The sequence below is a fragment of the Trichomonas vaginalis genome, chromosome V (assembly GCF_026262505.1).
Source record: "Trichomonas vaginalis G3 chromosome V, whole genome shotgun sequence".
In the NCBI taxonomy this organism is placed as follows: domain Eukaryota; phylum Parabasalia; order Trichomonadida; family Trichomonadidae; genus Trichomonas; species Trichomonas vaginalis.
In genome coordinates this window covers 9722351-9738869 of record NC_067207.1, presented here as the reverse complement: position 1 = coordinate 9738869, position 16519 = coordinate 9722351, and the positions used below count along the sequence as shown (strand labels likewise).

The following is a 16519-nucleotide window of genomic DNA, read 5'->3' as shown; positions in this document are numbered from 1 at the left end:
TTATCTTTTCGAATGAATGAAACACATTTCCATTAATCGGTTTGGTGTTTGGCACTAAATAGTTAGTCGTCATTTATTAATAAATAAAAAATCAAAATTAAAAGATGAAAATGAATTTTTAATTTTAATGAAATAATCAACTATGGCTGCAGGTATATTTAAGAAACTGTGGAATAGAGTAAAAAGAGGAGCGAGTAAAGTTTGGGAAACATTGAAGAAGGGGGCAAATTGGATATTTAAGAATAAAGAAGCAATTAGTGACGTTGCTAAATCAATAACACCGAAAGCTGCCTCAATAAGAGAAGTTTTAAATAAAGGAGAAAAAGTTTATCAAAGACTACAACCGATACTAAGATAAAAATAATATTTATTTATTTTTCCACTATTTACCTCCTATTTTATTAAGTATTCCTTCAGCTATTCCACCAATTGCGTTACCTGCTTGTGCTCCCATCGCCGGATTACCTGCTTTAGTACCTAATACTCCACCTATGATAGTTCCTGCCGTTTTCGCTACTGGTGCCAAAAAGTTTGCAACGGGTTTAATAATCTTTTTATAAACCCAACCCGCAGCTTTCTTAATTCCATCCCATAATTTTTTAAAGAATCCTGCCGCCATTTCTGATTTAATATTAATTAAAAAAATATATTTCATCACTTATATTCTAATTTTTATTTAATGATAAATGAAACCGATTTTAAAAATAAATGAAAGTGAAAATGTTCAACAAAAAATAAACGTTGTTAAACCAATTACTGAAATAAAAATTTTTTCATCTGTTGAAGAATTTAATGACTATTATGCTAATAATAAAAAATTATTTGAAGAATTGACAACATGTAAATTGAATAAAATGTTTAAAGTTGATGGATTCAAAATTTCAAAAATAAAAGGAGTGATTGGTTTGAAATCTATTCCTCAATCAAGAATCACCTCATTAATGAAATTTGATGATTTAACAAAAAGAATAGAAGAGATTGAAGAAAGAATGAATCAAATAATTGATATCATAAATTCAAATAATCATTAGTTTCTTAAAGTTCTATGTTGAACTCATCAAATTTCTTTTTCCTCAGTTTTAATCATTAATCTACAAAGAACTTTAGTGAGGTGGTTTTGTTGTTTAAACCATTTATCCGGAATTAATTCCCAATTTTCGATTAATTTATCATTAAATGCAAAAACAATAGGTTTAATATTAAACTTACCTTTATAAACGTCTACTTGATTCACAGTCATGAATTTAAAAAATAAATTATTCAAAAATGTAAGACATAAATGCCTTCCTCCTTTCGTACCTGTTGTCAAAATGTCATGTTGTCATCATTTTTAAGAGAAGTTAATTAACCAGGTGACACATGGTGACGTAGTGACACCTTCAGTTATTCAAAAATGTAAGACATGAATTTCTAATTTCTTTTACTCGTTTATGAGGTCTTTGATTATGACTCCATTGATTCCATTCAGGATTTAAACAATGTTTAATTAATCGCGGAATATCTGACATCATCTTTATATAGCTTCTTTTAAAATTAATGTTAATTTTTTAATGATTTATTTCATTATGTATGGGCTGAGTGTAAATGTCTTACAATTTTGAAAATTTTTTAAATCTTGATTTATTCAAAAACGTAAGAATAAAAACCGTAAGAATCATACATTTTTTACTTCATATGTTAAAAAATGATACAAAATCGCTCGATATTGCATGAATTCTTACGGTTACAAAAAACGTCACTAAACCCTTCATCATATACTACTAATTACGCATCGTTAGATTTTACTAAAAATTGTTCTATAAGTATTCAGATATGATAATAGTCACTGACTAACCAATGATTTTTGTTTTATCAAAATTGAATATACACCTTTTGAGAAGGTTATTATTGAGAGGGCCATAAATTGGCAAAAAGATTTTATAGTAGTTCGGTTCTTGAAATTGTATACGCTTTAAAAATGAAGATGATTTGAAAAAATAATTGCGACCATTCACAATTTTTTGAAATTGATTTGAAACATCGGAATTAACCAATTTTATTTGTAATGGATAGTAAGTATATGAATGTGATATTATAATTTCATAGTCAAAATCATTACATTTCCTTTTGTTGAGTCTCTCCGGCGCGACATAATTTTTAATAAAAGAAATAATGGCTTTGCACCCATTCCATTTCCTGGCTAACTATTATCTAATGTCAACAATGATGGAGATTCTTCTAAATACAAAGAAAAATATTGACGACATAGAAATGTATCGATAAATCAAGATTATATGATTCCTTTATCAACACATATGTTAGCTCATTGGAATTCAACTCAAGTTATCTTATCTACCAAAACATGATAATCGAAAATCATTAGTGATCAATGAAATAAAGCACAGGCGTTACAATTTCATGTTTTATCTACTAAAAATTCGAATACGATATGTGATTTTAAATAAAAACATAATAAAAATACAAACATTTTATTTTGAAGGGAAATTGCAATTGGGAAAGTGTCCTATGTTCAAAACATTAACAAAATACTTCTTTCCTTTTGCTGGTTTCGCTGGGTTCTTATCCGCGCTCTCAGGTTGTGGATTATTGTAATTTATCATTTGCATGATACATCTAAGCATATTTTCGTCATCTGCCGATTGCACCTGTCTCCTTACATCAGCCATTCTGTTTTTCTCTTCTTCCATCTTGAAAGCAGTACCTTTCATTGATTTGAAGATTGAATTTGAATTTAACTGGGCTAAATAAGAAGACAATGACTTCTTTGTTGCTATGTTCGCAAGACGCCTCCTTTCTGGTGTCTTATATTGAGGGATGATTAATTTCTTTTTCCGGGGAACTTCACTTTTCAAAGGTTTATTTACGGGCTTCGAAATGTCACTTTTTATGGTATTTGCGAAAACTCTTTTTTGAAGGGCTTCTTTTTCTTTCTTTTCGTTTTCTTGGATGCCTTGGTCAATGTGTTCCTTTCTGGCCTTCGTTGTTGTCGTTTCTATTGGTCCAACAAGCGGCATTGATTTAGCAACTTTAATTGCTGTATCCATGACTTCTTGTTCCGGATCGTCTGGTGCTAATGGATATATCTGACGCCAATTTGTTGTTTTGGCTATCTCACTTTCCTTTTCTGGGTCGAATATCTTAAATCTTGGGAGTTCTGTTGTTCCTGTGATTCTCATTTGAGTAACAGCCTTTTCTTCATCAGCTACAATCTGCTTGAAGCCTTTCGGAATGTCCAGAATAGTAAGAGTTCCTTTCAAAACTGAATCTTTCAGTTTTTTATCGAAAGGAGAATCTGTTGAAAGACTTGGCATGTTGTTAACTTCAATAAGCCATGGTTCCAGTGATGAATCAAGGAGAATATCGAAGCCAAGAATCTCAAAACAACGACATTTGTCATCTGATACGGAAACAGTAGCTTTGTATTGATGTTCGAGTCGTGGCTGTATTGAAGCGATTGTAAGACGTATAATTCTATCGATTTTTCGCTGTAATTCTTTGGTATCTAAACCCATCTTTTTAATTGTATCTAAAACGAAAGAATATGAGCGTTTACTGCCTTTTGTAGCATCATTTGGATCTGTGTTCTTTTGAAAGTGATCGTTCTTCTTGTTTAATGAGTAATTTGTCAAATGTCCGAAAACTTTAGATAAATTTGATGAAGTAGGAGCTATATAAGGCTCAGTACAGAAACGAGCCATTCCCTCGTTATGGAAATACAATCTGAGAGGGCTTACAGCTGTAATTAAAACGTATAATCTTAAATCGAATTTATATCCGTCAATGAGGAATGGAGGTATGTACTGCTGAACAACCGCTGATTCTGTGTAGTATTCTGCTTGTTCTGGCTCTTGAATAAGGAAAATTCCTCTCCCTTGAGCTCCTCGGTCAGGTTTAACGATGAATGTAGTTGGTTCTGTCTGTTTTTCCTTCTGTGCTAGCATAAAAGTCTTAAGGGCAGCGAATTGGCCTGGTAATAAGAAAGATTTTGGTTGAAATGTGTATAATTCAGGTAATTGGGATTGTAACTTTTCGTAATTACGAAGCATTTCGACTTTTCTGGCGATTGCCCACACAGCGTGAAAATGATTGTAAAATTGGAAAGGTTGAAGGGAAGAACATATTTCAGATGATCCTCCTGCATCCGTCCAATACATTGTGCACTTTTCTTCTGATTCAGTTTCTTCCCAGCCCATGTCTGCGAAAACTTGATGAACTAGGTCATAATGTGTTCGAACGAGATTAACAAGAAGGCGCTTCTTGTACTTCTTCCCTTTCGGAATCTTCTTAGGTTCCTCTTTCTTCACCACTTTTGGTGGTGGTTCTGGGAAATCTTCTTCTTCGCTCATGAAAAATTTTGAGACGTTTTTCGAAATCTGGAGACTCTACAAGATTTTGAAATTCAAAAATAAAGATTCAACTATTGCATTTTATTCTTGATTGATTCTTCAGTCCAAAAAAAGAAAATAAGAATACTTTTGAAAGGAAAATTGAAATGACCTTGATAATTTTCGCTTGGTGTCTTGGTAATGAAAGCACATTTATGAAAATGAATTACTGTTTTGATAAATTGACGTTTCCAAATTGGGAGGGTTCAAATTATCTGAAAGATTATATTTCTATTAGATAGTATCTTTAAAATATCTAAAATTTGATATTTTCTTCATGTATATTTGTCATCTTTTACAGTGGTTTCTTTACAGTTTTTATATGTTGCATGATGAAGAATGGTTTTTCCTATTTTTATCTTTTTCGCTTATATTTGCACCATGTGAAAGAAGAAGTTCGGCTGTTTCTTTTCTATTATTTTTTGCTGCATAATGAAGAGCAGTTTTTCCATCTTTATCTTTTCCATTGATATTTGCGCCATGTGAAAGAAGAAGTTCGGCTGTTTCTTTACTATTATAATATGCTGCATATATAAGGACTGTACTTCCTAATACACCTTTTTTATTAATATTTGCACCATGCGAAAGAAGAAATTCAGCCATCTCTTTATAATTCTTTTCTGCTGCAATTCGAAGAGCAAAAAAACCAAATTCATCTTCACCATTAATATCCGCACCATGTAAAATAAGAAATTCGGCTATTTCTTTATTATTGTTAATTACTGCACAAATGAGAGCGATGGTCCCACCTTCAGCTTTTTCATTAATCTTTTCACCATGTAAAATAAGAAGTTCGGTTAATTCTTTATTACTGTAACGTGCTGCAGTAATAAGAGGGAAATCTCCACGCAGATCTCGTTCATTAATATTTGCACCATGTGAAAGAAGAAGTTCTGTTATTTCTTATAGTTAAAATAAACTGCGATATGAAGAGCTGTCCTATAAATTCCATCTTGTTCATTAATATTTGCACCATTTGATAGGAAATATTTGCAAAGAGATGGAATATTGAAAACTATTGATTCAACAAAACTTCTGTTGATATTATTGGTTTGATCGTAATAAACTAAAAATGATCCAAGATTTTTATACCATTGACAATATTCTAAATCGATCTCTATATTGTACTCATTCATCAAAAATGTAACAAAATCAATATTGTGTGAAATAATTGCATATTTCATGCATTTTTTATCTGATTTTTGATATTTCAAACATTCACTCATGATCTCTGGATTTCCTCCTAAAAATGAGAGTTGTAAACATGTTTCGGTTATTTTCGAGTTAAATTTAGTTCTTAACAACTTGAAACAATCAACTGCTCCATGATAACAACATAACTCAAGTAATGAATATCGGTAGCTTGAATATGGATACAAATTGCTAATGAGTCTTTGATCTTTATCAAATTTTTCTCTTTCCGTGAATATGATGAATCTTTCTTTGTCATTATACATAATTGCTCGGTAAATTGTATTTTCTGCATGAATATCAAGATTTTCTGATTTAATTTTTTCGAAATCTTCAGATTTGTCTAATTTAATTCCATGTTCATAATAATACAGGAGATTTGGAACCTCTTTAACCTCTTTGACACGATATTCGTCAGATATGAGTTTGGCAAGAGAAAAATATGAATTTGTATAACGATTATTATACGGAATGATATTGAAGATATTGTTGATGATATCTTGGGGAAGAAATTTCTTTGAATCAATCAGTTCTGTTTTGATCATTTTGTAAATTGAGTTTAATTCTCCTTCATTTTCTGTTTTTAGCTGATACAACGCATTATATAAATCGATGTAGTTTTTATAGATACTTCGCAATTCAATGTATCTATTTGGGTGAATATCTTGATCAGACATGAAAAAAATTAAAAGTATTTTACTTGCATTTGACAATAAAATGTATCTTTAGAATTCATGTTTGAAGGAGAAAATTCTATGTTATACATGTGGAAAACAATGACCACAAAATTTCGGATACAATTTAGTAATTTTGAGTAAGATCATGGATATCAAATGACACATTGCTACTAGTGAGTTCGAAATGATTATGATATTCAACAATAAACTTATTTTTTTCTAACTTATTTTATATTCACTATGTAAAAAAAAATAAGTTTATTGTTAAATTGTATCAGATATGTTATTTTTGCATTCTACAAGAGGTTTGATCTCTATGAACTTTTATTTAATTTTTCAAATTTATTGAATCTTAAGATAGGATTGTTAAGGAGGTATTAGATTAATGTGCCAGATAAGAAGTTTGGCTGTGTAATCTGGTTAAGACATGTTGAAAATGTAAAGTTACAAAATCTTTCTCAATTTTTATCGGTCTAATAGTGACGCTTCGCACCGATAAATGAAAGAAATCAATCACGCAAAAATGTAGCGGATTGCATAATTGAAGCCTATAAATGTCATTAATTTTCATGTTATCACGAGGTATGATGTTAAAAATGAAAACATGAAATGATTGTTCTCGAAAATTAATTTCTACTTTGATCTGAACAGAACTTTTGTTCAAAAAATAATTGTTATTGCGATATTAAGCTATTTTATCCCAACTATTAATCTAAATGTGTGAATTTGGAGAAATCGATTTTACCTCAAATATTATGATTGCAAAATAGTTTTCTATCATATCTTGATATTTCATTTTTATTTTCGTATTTATTCATTTTCGGATCTACAACGGTTGAAAACAAAAAATATTGGCATTATTATTGGCATCATAATGCTAAACGCTTTTCCTAAGTGTAATATTCTCACAAAAGTTTCTGAAATGAAAGTAGTAGGGTATGAAGGGTTGTGTGACTTTTTTTGTTACATCTATATATAGACGATGCATTAAAATATATTTATAAATCATTAAAAAATTAACATTAATTTTAAAATAATTTATTTTTTATCTTTTATAAAAGAAGCTATATATAGATGATGTCAGATATTCCGCGATTAATTAAACATTGTTTAAACCCTGAATGGGTTAAACTTCAATTTAAAAATGAAGATTGTGAATTATTAAATGAATATGAAAGCCAAAATAAGCTAATGAGGTATAAATATAATGATAAAGAATATTTAATTTCATGGAATCAATGGAGTCATAATCAAAGACCTCATAAACGAGAAGAAGAAATTGAAAATAATGAAATGGAAATCATTGATGACATTAAAGAGGATGGAATTCCTAAATTTTGTAGAAAAACCTTTAGAACTAAGTTAGGAGCACACACTAAGGCTGTATGTTGTGAAAATGGATGTTGTATGCCATTTATTTAATACAATTTAAAAACGTAGGGGTTGAGTCATGAATTTAAAATTTTATTTTTAATAAAATGCCACAGAAGAGACAAAAGGAACCGTTAATGATGTGATTCAATATGTAAATAATGGTTTTGATACTATGATTCAAAGAGGTGGGCACCCCTAAAACATTTATTTTATTTTTATATAAATGGATAATGTAGATTTAAAAATTTTAATTGATGATTTAGTATTTAATCAAAATTTTCTTGATTATTATGATTTAAAAGCATATCTCCAAAAACATGATAAAAATATAACGGGTGATGATATGGATTATTATTATCCATATTATAAAAATGAAATTTTGAAATATCATGATAAAATAATTTCTAAAATTAAAGACAAAATTAAAAATAATGAATATACAAAGGGAAAAACTAAATCACAACTTAAACAATTGAAAGATTTCAAAAATAAAGTATTAACAGAAGAAGATATTGATGAATTATATAAATTATATAATCCTGAGCCGCAAAAACCAAATGTTCAACAGCTAAAGATGCAAAACGCCCAGGTCCTTCAGACCATAAATGAAGCACAAGCTTTAATTTATGATTCATTAGTTAAATCATATTCAGCCCGATTTTTAAATGAAGATCAACTTTTGGAATTCATCCTTCAACATAAACTCGAAGCGGGAAAGTATATCAAACCTTTATATACAGCATATTTAAAACAAATGAATAGAATACATCCAGAATTAATGAAAGGGGGAATGAAATCCAAAACTTCATCATCCAAAATCAAAGCAGATAAAATTAAATCACTTGCAATACCAAAACCTCCAACAGTAGTACCTCCTCCTCCTTCAGTTAATCCTTCATCATTCACTTTATTATATCCATTTCAAACATTAAAGAAGCAAAAAGATTTTAAAAAGGATTTCAAGATATTAAATAAACCAACTGACCCAAAAATTCAACCGTTAAAGGAAAAATTTAGTCGCCCTTCATTTGCACCATATCCATATTCATACGAAATCGATCATTTAGAATATTCAAAAGGAAACGTTACTTATTTATTTGCCATTAACATTAACACCAGATATTTATATTGCATTCCGGTGAAAGGGAAAACAGAACAGGAAACAAGAAGAGCTATACAATACTTACTAGATCATGAAAGAGTAGATAATATAAGGGGTGATGGTGATAAAGGATTTCAGGCAGCTATGGCTCATTATTTCCCACAAATTAATTTTTACTTTTCATCCTCTCCATATACGTTTCATAATAAAATAGTTGATGCGGTAATGAGAACTCTTAGAGATGCGTTAGGGGTTAACGGTCAGATATACTGGGATGGAAATCATGATTCCATCATACAGCAGTTAGTATATTATTACAATAATACATGGCATAGAACTATAAACATGAAACCAGTGGAAATGAAAAATGATATTTCAAAAGAATGGGAATATATTAGAAAGCAAATGGAAAGGTTAAATGATGTTAAACGTGAACAAATTAATTCGGGGCTCATGAATTTTAAACAAGGGGATAAAGTTTTGATTCATCTCGATTATGGAAAAACTGATAAATCAATGACAAAAAGAAGACGAAGATTTGACACAATAGCTGAATTTGTTAGATATATTAACGGCAATGCATTAGTTGAAGTTGACAATAAATTAATAGAAATTCCGATTTATTTTATTACTCCATTATATTTAAATAATATTTAATTTTTTTATTTCGTAAGAAATGAGTGACAACAAAGCATCCAAGAGTCCTGATTCAATTAAGATTCAGAGTCCAGACGATGAATATAAAAAGAAACAAAACAGAATTAAATCAAAAATATGCTATTACAAAAAGAAGCCCCAATGCGGTGGGGCTGAAAACGATAAAGAGAGGAAAGAAATAATCGAAAAATTAGAAACTTACCGTTCAATCCTTAAACTGAGTGAAGCAAAAATAAAAGAATTTAATAGAATAAATAAATTGATTGGAAGAGATGAATTTAATAAAGATGAATTTTTAAACTCAATCCAAATTTAATTTTTATTCCTCATCTTCTCAGTTTTCGTGGTTTGTTGTTTTTAATTTGTTCTTGCATCATTTTTATCATTTCCTCCCTTGTTATGATTCGTGGTAAATTTTGAGCTTGTGGGGTATCCATTTATATAAAAATAAAATTTTGTTATCAGTTATTTTATCGTTAATGGTTTTTAGGTTATTCAATAATTAATTATTTTTGAAGAACTGAGGGTGTCACTACGTCACCATGTGTCACTCGGTTAATTAACTTCTCTGAAAAAATGAGACAACATGACATTTTGACAACACGGTGGGATTAATGAGGAAGGCACTTATGAATTATTTTTGAAGAACTGAGGGTGTCACTACGTCACCATGTGTCACTCGGTTAATTAACTTCTCTGAAAAAATGAGACAACATGACATTTTGACAACACGGTGGGATTAATGCAAAAATAAATTCAAATCATACTTTATAAAGCTTCATTTACAGGTATTTCATCGTCAGTAAATGAATCCTCATTATCGTTTGGTTCAACCTGTTTATATAATCCTTTCATTTCTTCTTTCAAAACATAACACCATGTTTGTTTACCATCTATTCTTCTCTGTTTCTTATCACATTTATCTTTAATGCTCATTTGAAAGTTTTTGTCTTTCATGTCTGATGGTTTGCAGAATAGAGCATTTTTACATGTCATACCTGCACACAATTCATCATAATGTGTATTTATCCATACATCTAAAGGATTTGTTGATAATTCAATTAAATCTTGTTTGGCTTCAGTCATCGGAATGAATTCGTACATTAAATGATGAAAGGTCATATTGCATAAAATATGTTAGTAAATTATCATAAAATTCCTTAGTGCATGAATCCATTAAATTCTTGAAGTAATCAAATTGACCCTTAAATTTACCATTAACTCTTAAAACTACGTATCTTCTGTCTCCAACTTCAATTTTGACAGGGTAAACGTTATTAGTTACGAAAATGAAGTTTGCAACGTTCTGTGCTGTTCTTCTGGGTTGATTCTTTTCATTAATTCTAATCTCATTATCCGTTATAATTGATTTCAAAGCGTTGAAGTTTGCGAGTCTATCTTCGCCTACATTCTTGAGTTCATTAAGTACAAGAAACATTTTATTCTCAACTACTGAATTGAAATTACCCGTTAGCTCACCTATTTCGGTAATGTTTTTGCATGAATAACCAGCGAGAAGTTCAGAAATAATGTCTGTGAATCTGTTTTTAACTGTTCCCTGAAGTCCTTTCAAAATAATTGCTGTTTCAGTCTTGATTCCAGGATGTTGAATCATTGATGCAATCCAGCCGAGAAGGTATTTATACACTTCATCGTTATTATCACAAATGGCTTCTTTAATGAAATTCATAAACATTTCAATTTTTGAGTAATCTGGTTTTTCGAGAATGTTGTATTTATAACCTTGAAACGTTGAGAAAACATCTGGAGAATTAGATTTAAAGCAAACACCCTTAACGGTTAATGAAGACAATTGATTTAGTAGTACATCCCATGCTGTTATGGTTTTACCTTCTTCTTTAAATAATTTAATCATTTTGAGTGACTCTTTCATGTTTGATTGAAGAACGAATGATATTTGATTCATTTTGTCGTGTATGTTGTAATCTTTTTGAATGAAGTATTTGTTTCCACAATCTACAAAACGGATTACACGTGATAAATCCTCAATTACTTCAGAACTGTTTTTATACTGATGATTTTCAGCCTTGCGTCTAATATCTGTTATCAAAAACGAGTCATCAAGTTTGATATCAAATGTTATTTTTGGCTTACGTAATAAAGGCAAAACATATTCATCATAATATTCCTTTTGATATAGTTTTAGAATCTTCACTAAAACAAATGGAGAAGTCATTAAATGTGCATATCTACAACGTGCTTTTTCAAAATTACTTTTTGCATTTTCTGTTAAACTGCAGAAGTTATAAACGTTATCGTATGCTTCATTAATCAAATGATTAGGTAACGAATTAATTGCTTGAAACAGTGTGAATAATGTAACTTCTTTTTCTAAATTCATGTTTCCACCGTCATTATGTACTTCAAAATCACAGATGCCATCAACTATGCTCTGGGCAAGTTTATCGTCAATGTTTACATCTTTGTTTTCATTCATGATAGTCTTTATTTCTTCGTTCTTCTGTTCAACTCTTACCTTAATATTCAAATCATTTAATATATCATTCACTGTTCTGGTTATGATTGAGTCATAACTTCCACGAATGAATGAGTATGTATTGATTGGTTCTGTTGCATTCTTGCGAACTCTTGAATCAGCCATAACTACTAAAGAACGCTTTGAATCATCCATAGAAGTCATGATATCAATATCATAATCATTGCAGGAATAGCATTTAATCATTCTGTTCGAAACTGAATAGAAGAAATTAGTGTTGCAATAAATGTGAAGACCTCCTGAAGCGGTTTTAACGATAACATCTTTATCCAAAAGTTTTGATAAAATGTCTTTTCTAACTGTTTCTTTAAGTTCATCATTGTACGATTTATTGATATCAACATCTATAATCGTTAAATTTGATATTTTATTTACTAATAAAGCTGTACCAATTTTCCTTCCTCTTCCTCCATCGTGTTTGAGGTAGTTATGTAAATCAATCTTGTTTTCACCAATTCTTTCGTTGAGGGTTTTAGTTTCTGCCACAACTAATTCCTCAGCTAATGAATCAATAACTTTTTCATCAGAAACGATATAGTTGCTGTTGTTGTTTGTTGCTGTCATTTATATAGGAATAAAAAAAATAAAAATAATTTTAAAACTAACTTTATTTTTGAACTGCATCATATTTCCAGGACTGTTGTCTAAATGTCATGTTGTCTCATTTTTTCAGAGAAGTTAATTAACCGAGTGACACATGGTGACGTAGTGACACCCTCAGTTCTTCAAAAATAAATAATTATTGAATAACCTGAAACCATTAACGTAAACATTAACGATAAAATATATTTTTGGTCGTTTATGATAAAAATAAATGGTTCATTTACTCACAATATTTTTGTACAAAACGACCCCAAACTTTTAACTTCTTTTCTGCAGTTTCTAATGCTATCTTAGCGAGTTCATATTCTCTAAATTCTCTCTTTAAATCTTCTTGTTCCCATTGGTCTAGTTCGTATGGAGAATCTCTACAACCATAACATATCTCACGTTCATGTTCTAATTGTTTTTCACACATTTTTCTAACTTCTTCTTCAAACAAATGTTTAGCATTCTCTACTGTATCTTCGAGTTCTTCTTCATCTAATTTCTCATGAACTTTCTTGTCTATGGAGTCCATAATATCTTTGACATAAAATGCATACTTTACAGAGCACCATTCAGCAACAAAATGAATGAGGTCGGGATGTATGTAAATACCTTTGAATTCATTTATAACACCCTTAGTAAGCTCATAAAATGCTTGTTTTGAGGTCGAGCCAAAAGTGGCTTGACCGTATTCTTTCATCCAAAACTCAAGAATTTCCTGCATTTTAGTACTATTGAGAAATCTGTTTAAATGGTTTAACCTTCCCGCTTCTCTTGCCATCTTTGTTGCATTAATGTAACCATCCTTGTCTCTACGTAAGACTTCAATACCATTATAAGTGCCTTTTGTGAATGTTTCGCCATTAGATTTGTTTGTGAATGTTTTTGCTTCGACTGACATTTCTGTTCTTACATACAAAATAAAAAAATAAAAATAATTTTAAAACTAACTTTATTTTTTGGACTGCATCATATTTCCAGGACTGTTGTCAAAATGTCATGTTGTCTCATTTTTTCAGAGAAGTTAATTAACCGAGTGACACATGGTGACGTAGTGACACCCTCAGTTCTTCAAAAATAATTAATTATTGAATAACTGGGGAAATGAATTTACGTCAAATGTGCAATTTATAAAATCTTATGTCGACGAGCGTTCATTGAACTCTATACCATGCGTAAACTGTCATGTAAGGTGGCATGTATTCTTTACTTTGTCCCGTTGTTTGTGTATATCCTGAAACGAAATGTGTATGGTTTCCTTCTCCCTGAGTGTCACTCCAGTAACAATTTATAGCAAACTTAACGTCGTCTTTAACATCATATCCTTTACCTTTTGTCATTCCTGACCAATCCCAATATCTATGCTTATGCCAACCTGCTTGAGATGTACTTAAATCTATGTAGTGACTGTGTGCAGGTAAATTTTCACCTGAAATCGTTTTACTTCCACCTGTTTCCTTTGAAGAGTTTGCACAATACAAAAACCTGTCGACTATTTGTTCCCATGCACCAACACCAAACATTACTTGAGGACCTCTTGCATCCATAGATGTATAAATAGAACCTACTGGGTTCATTAAATCAAACATATGAGATATTATAGGATTGTCTCTTTTGAACTTAAAATATAGTGCAACTATTTCAGGTTTCTTCTGGTTCATGTCAGAATATTTTTTATAATATAATCTTATGTTTTCAGGGTAGGTAAAATCTTGACTATAATATTTATTTCTGTCATCTGTATAATAATATACTATTCTTCGTTTTTTCTATTGCATTATATCTTTTATATCTATAATAATCTAAATATAATGTTAGCTTTTGTTCATCTACATGTGGTGTTCTGTCGTCATCTCCATAGTCATAATAATATGGTGCTGGAGCTGGGTCAGGCAATGTCATATCTGCCATTTCATAAACTCTTAAATATTTCTTTTGTTCGTCTCCATATAAGTTTAAGTAGCAGTTGTTGTCTAATGGAACTTTAACTTGTGTACCATCATTCTTTTTATAGCTTACATACATTTCATTGTTATTTTTCGGAATGAGTTTACACTGTGTACCATTTTTTAAGGAGTGTACAAACTGCCATCTAAAATATTTATTTTCTTCATTGACAGAAAAGTCACCAACAATAGTTTCAATATTTTTTGTTCCTATCAAACTTTGGTATATTTCATTAACATATGTTTTATCTGCTTTCTTCTCTAACTCATCGTTAACATATGTTTTATCCGCTTTAAGGTCTAAACATCCTGAAACCCATTCTGTATCAGCTTTAACTTTAAAAGTCTCAATGTCCATTCATGATACCGTTCAACCTTTTCTTTAATTCATTATCTTTCATCAACATAAACCAAATTTGCCTTCTTCTCTAACTCACTATCCACATATTCCTTATCTGCTTTCTTCATTATGTCGTTTAGGAAACCTTCTATGAATTCCTCATTTAAATTAAATCTTCCAATCTTCAAAACTTTAGGAATGCATTTAATGCGTAATATCTCTGTTCTTCTGGTGGAATTGATGTTATATCATTCCGTTATTCCTTTAATTTTTGAATTCATAAATAAAATTTCTTTTATATTTGATATCACTGCACCACCTTTGCAAACGAATTCGAAATGGTCATTTTTCAATACTATCTCCAAATCTCCATATTTCAACCTTTGCGTTTGTTCTACCGTCTTTGAATTATATGCATATATGGCGTATGTAATGGTCTGAAGGACCTGGGCGCTTTGCGCCTTAAGTTGTTTGTGGTTGCTGTTGTTTAATCATTTATTATGATTTAAAAAATAAATTTTAATCCGTTATCTCATCAGCTATTTTTTCTATTTGAAAATTGCCATAATATTTCATTCATAAATTCTAAATCACAATCAAATAGGTCAGTTATTCTAAATTTAATATTTGATAAATCTTTTGAATGAAGAATAAATGAATTCCCGGATAATTGAAACGGATATGATAAAGAAAATGTGTTTAAGTTAATGGATAAAATGTTTTGTATTGATGGGTAAGAGTTAGGGTCTAATGTTTGATGTGAAAATTCTCATTGGGGTATTAACTTTATCAACATTTGATTAAAATGAAATTGGAACCAGTGTCAGAATACAAAACATCCCCAACATCTTTTTCAAAATTTAATATCCCCAACAATGAACGAAGATGAGGAGTACAAAATTTAATTTTCAGCGGAAATTTAAATAAGGTTATTTATTCATCAAGTTCAAAAAGTTTTATCAGGTTTTGATTTAAAATTTTCTTCATACCATACGATAAATGATTCATTTAAATAACTTAAAATCATGTTGATATCCCCTTTCGCGATCACATTATTTATATACATATCATACGTTTTTTCATGGTCATCTTTAATAAATGATATATAATCTGAAGGGTCTAAAAGAATGGGATTAAATTTACCACTCACAGAAACGAGAGTAACATTATAAATTCCGCTAACTGTTTAAATTTAATTCACAGTTATTATTCGAAATAATATTGATAATTGACATTTTTTATTACGATTAAAAATATGGTAAAGCGTTATTTTCCAGTGATAAATAAAACTAGAATAAGATTACCTCAAGAATTCATAAATTCAACGAATAAGAAATTCATTCATGTTATAATTTTAGTGTTTTCAGAAAATATGAGTCAGTGTCATATTCATCAACAGGTTATATTTCACTTCATTCAAATTTAGTTCAATCAAACCCATATAATGACCATTTCATAAGATTTTCAGATGGTATTAAAAATGTAATTGATAGATTAAAATATGAACAGATTGACAATATCGAATTTTTGGAATTTTGGTTTAAATATCCCGATGGAAAAAAGATTGAAGTTAAAGATAAAGCTGATACTATAACAAAAACAATTACAATGACCGATCCGGATAGTGGGGAACAAAAAGAAATAAACAAACGATAGAAACTGGTGAAAGGTCAATTATTATTGATTATGATTCAAAGGATTATTATTCGATAATGTTAATGCTTGAATATTAAATAGCCTT

General features: G+C 30.0%; 6 protein-coding genes and 2 pseudogenes across 8 annotated transcripts, besides 1 other annotated feature; 1 reads left to right on the top strand and 7 right to left on the bottom strand.

The window, feature by feature from the left end:
• Nucleotides 1-1994: 1994 nt before the first annotated feature.
• On the bottom strand, nucleotides 1995-4355 carry TVAGG3_0308190 (tubulin polyglutamylase TTLl11 family; the record flags this gene model as incomplete). Its single annotated transcript, XM_001302872.1, has 1 exon — nucleotides 2469-4346. The coding sequence occupies one exon, from the start codon at nucleotides 4344-4346 to the stop codon at nucleotides 2469-2471; it is 1878 nt and encodes a 625-aa protein (XP_001302873.1).
• A 348-nt stretch (nucleotides 4356-4703) lies between these two features.
• On the bottom strand, nucleotides 4704-4988 carry TVAGG3_0308180 (ankyrin repeat and SOCS box-containing protein 4 family; the record flags this gene model as incomplete). Its single annotated transcript, XM_001302873.1, has 1 exon — nucleotides 4704-4988. One exon carries the CDS (start codon nucleotides 4986-4988, stop codon nucleotides 4704-4706), a length of 285 nt encoding a protein of 94 aa, XP_001302874.1.
• Nucleotides 4989-5281: 293 nt separating this feature from the next.
• On the bottom strand, nucleotides 5282-6253 carry TVAGG3_0308170 (protein of unknown function (DUF3447); the record flags this gene model as incomplete). Its single annotated transcript, XM_001302874.1, has 1 exon — nucleotides 5282-6253. One exon carries the CDS (start codon nucleotides 6251-6253, stop codon nucleotides 5282-5284), a length of 972 nt encoding a protein of 323 aa, XP_001302875.1.
• Nucleotides 6254-8648: 2395 nt separating this feature from the next.
• Nucleotides 8649-16519: part of a mobile genetic element that runs on past the window's edge.
• On the top strand, nucleotides 9406-9702 carry TVAGG3_0308160 (uncharacterized protein; the record flags this gene model as incomplete). The annotated part of the gene is made up of 1 exon (XM_051229738.1): nucleotides 9406-9702. The coding sequence occupies one exon, from the start codon at nucleotides 9406-9408 to the stop codon at nucleotides 9700-9702; it is 297 nt and encodes a 98-aa protein (XP_051099468.1).
• On the bottom strand, nucleotides 10155-10472 carry TVAGG3_0308150 (uncharacterized protein; the record flags this gene model as incomplete). The annotated part of the gene is made up of 1 exon (XM_051229737.1): nucleotides 10155-10472. One exon carries the CDS (start codon nucleotides 10470-10472, stop codon nucleotides 10155-10157), a length of 318 nt encoding a protein of 105 aa, XP_051099467.1.
• TVAGG3_0308140 (Prim-pol domain family) lies at nucleotides 11503-12468 on the bottom strand (the record flags this gene model as incomplete). The annotated part of the gene is made up of 1 exon (XM_051229736.1): nucleotides 11503-12468. A coding segment is annotated over one exon (966 nt), but the record flags the coding sequence as incomplete, so codon positions are not given.
• TVAGG3_0308130 lies at nucleotides 12724-13393 on the bottom strand (annotated as a pseudogene). The gene has a single exon. A coding segment is annotated over exon 1 (670 nt).
• Nucleotides 13647-15273, bottom strand: TVAGG3_0308120 (annotated as a pseudogene). Its single transcript has one exon. A coding segment is annotated over exon 1 (1627 nt).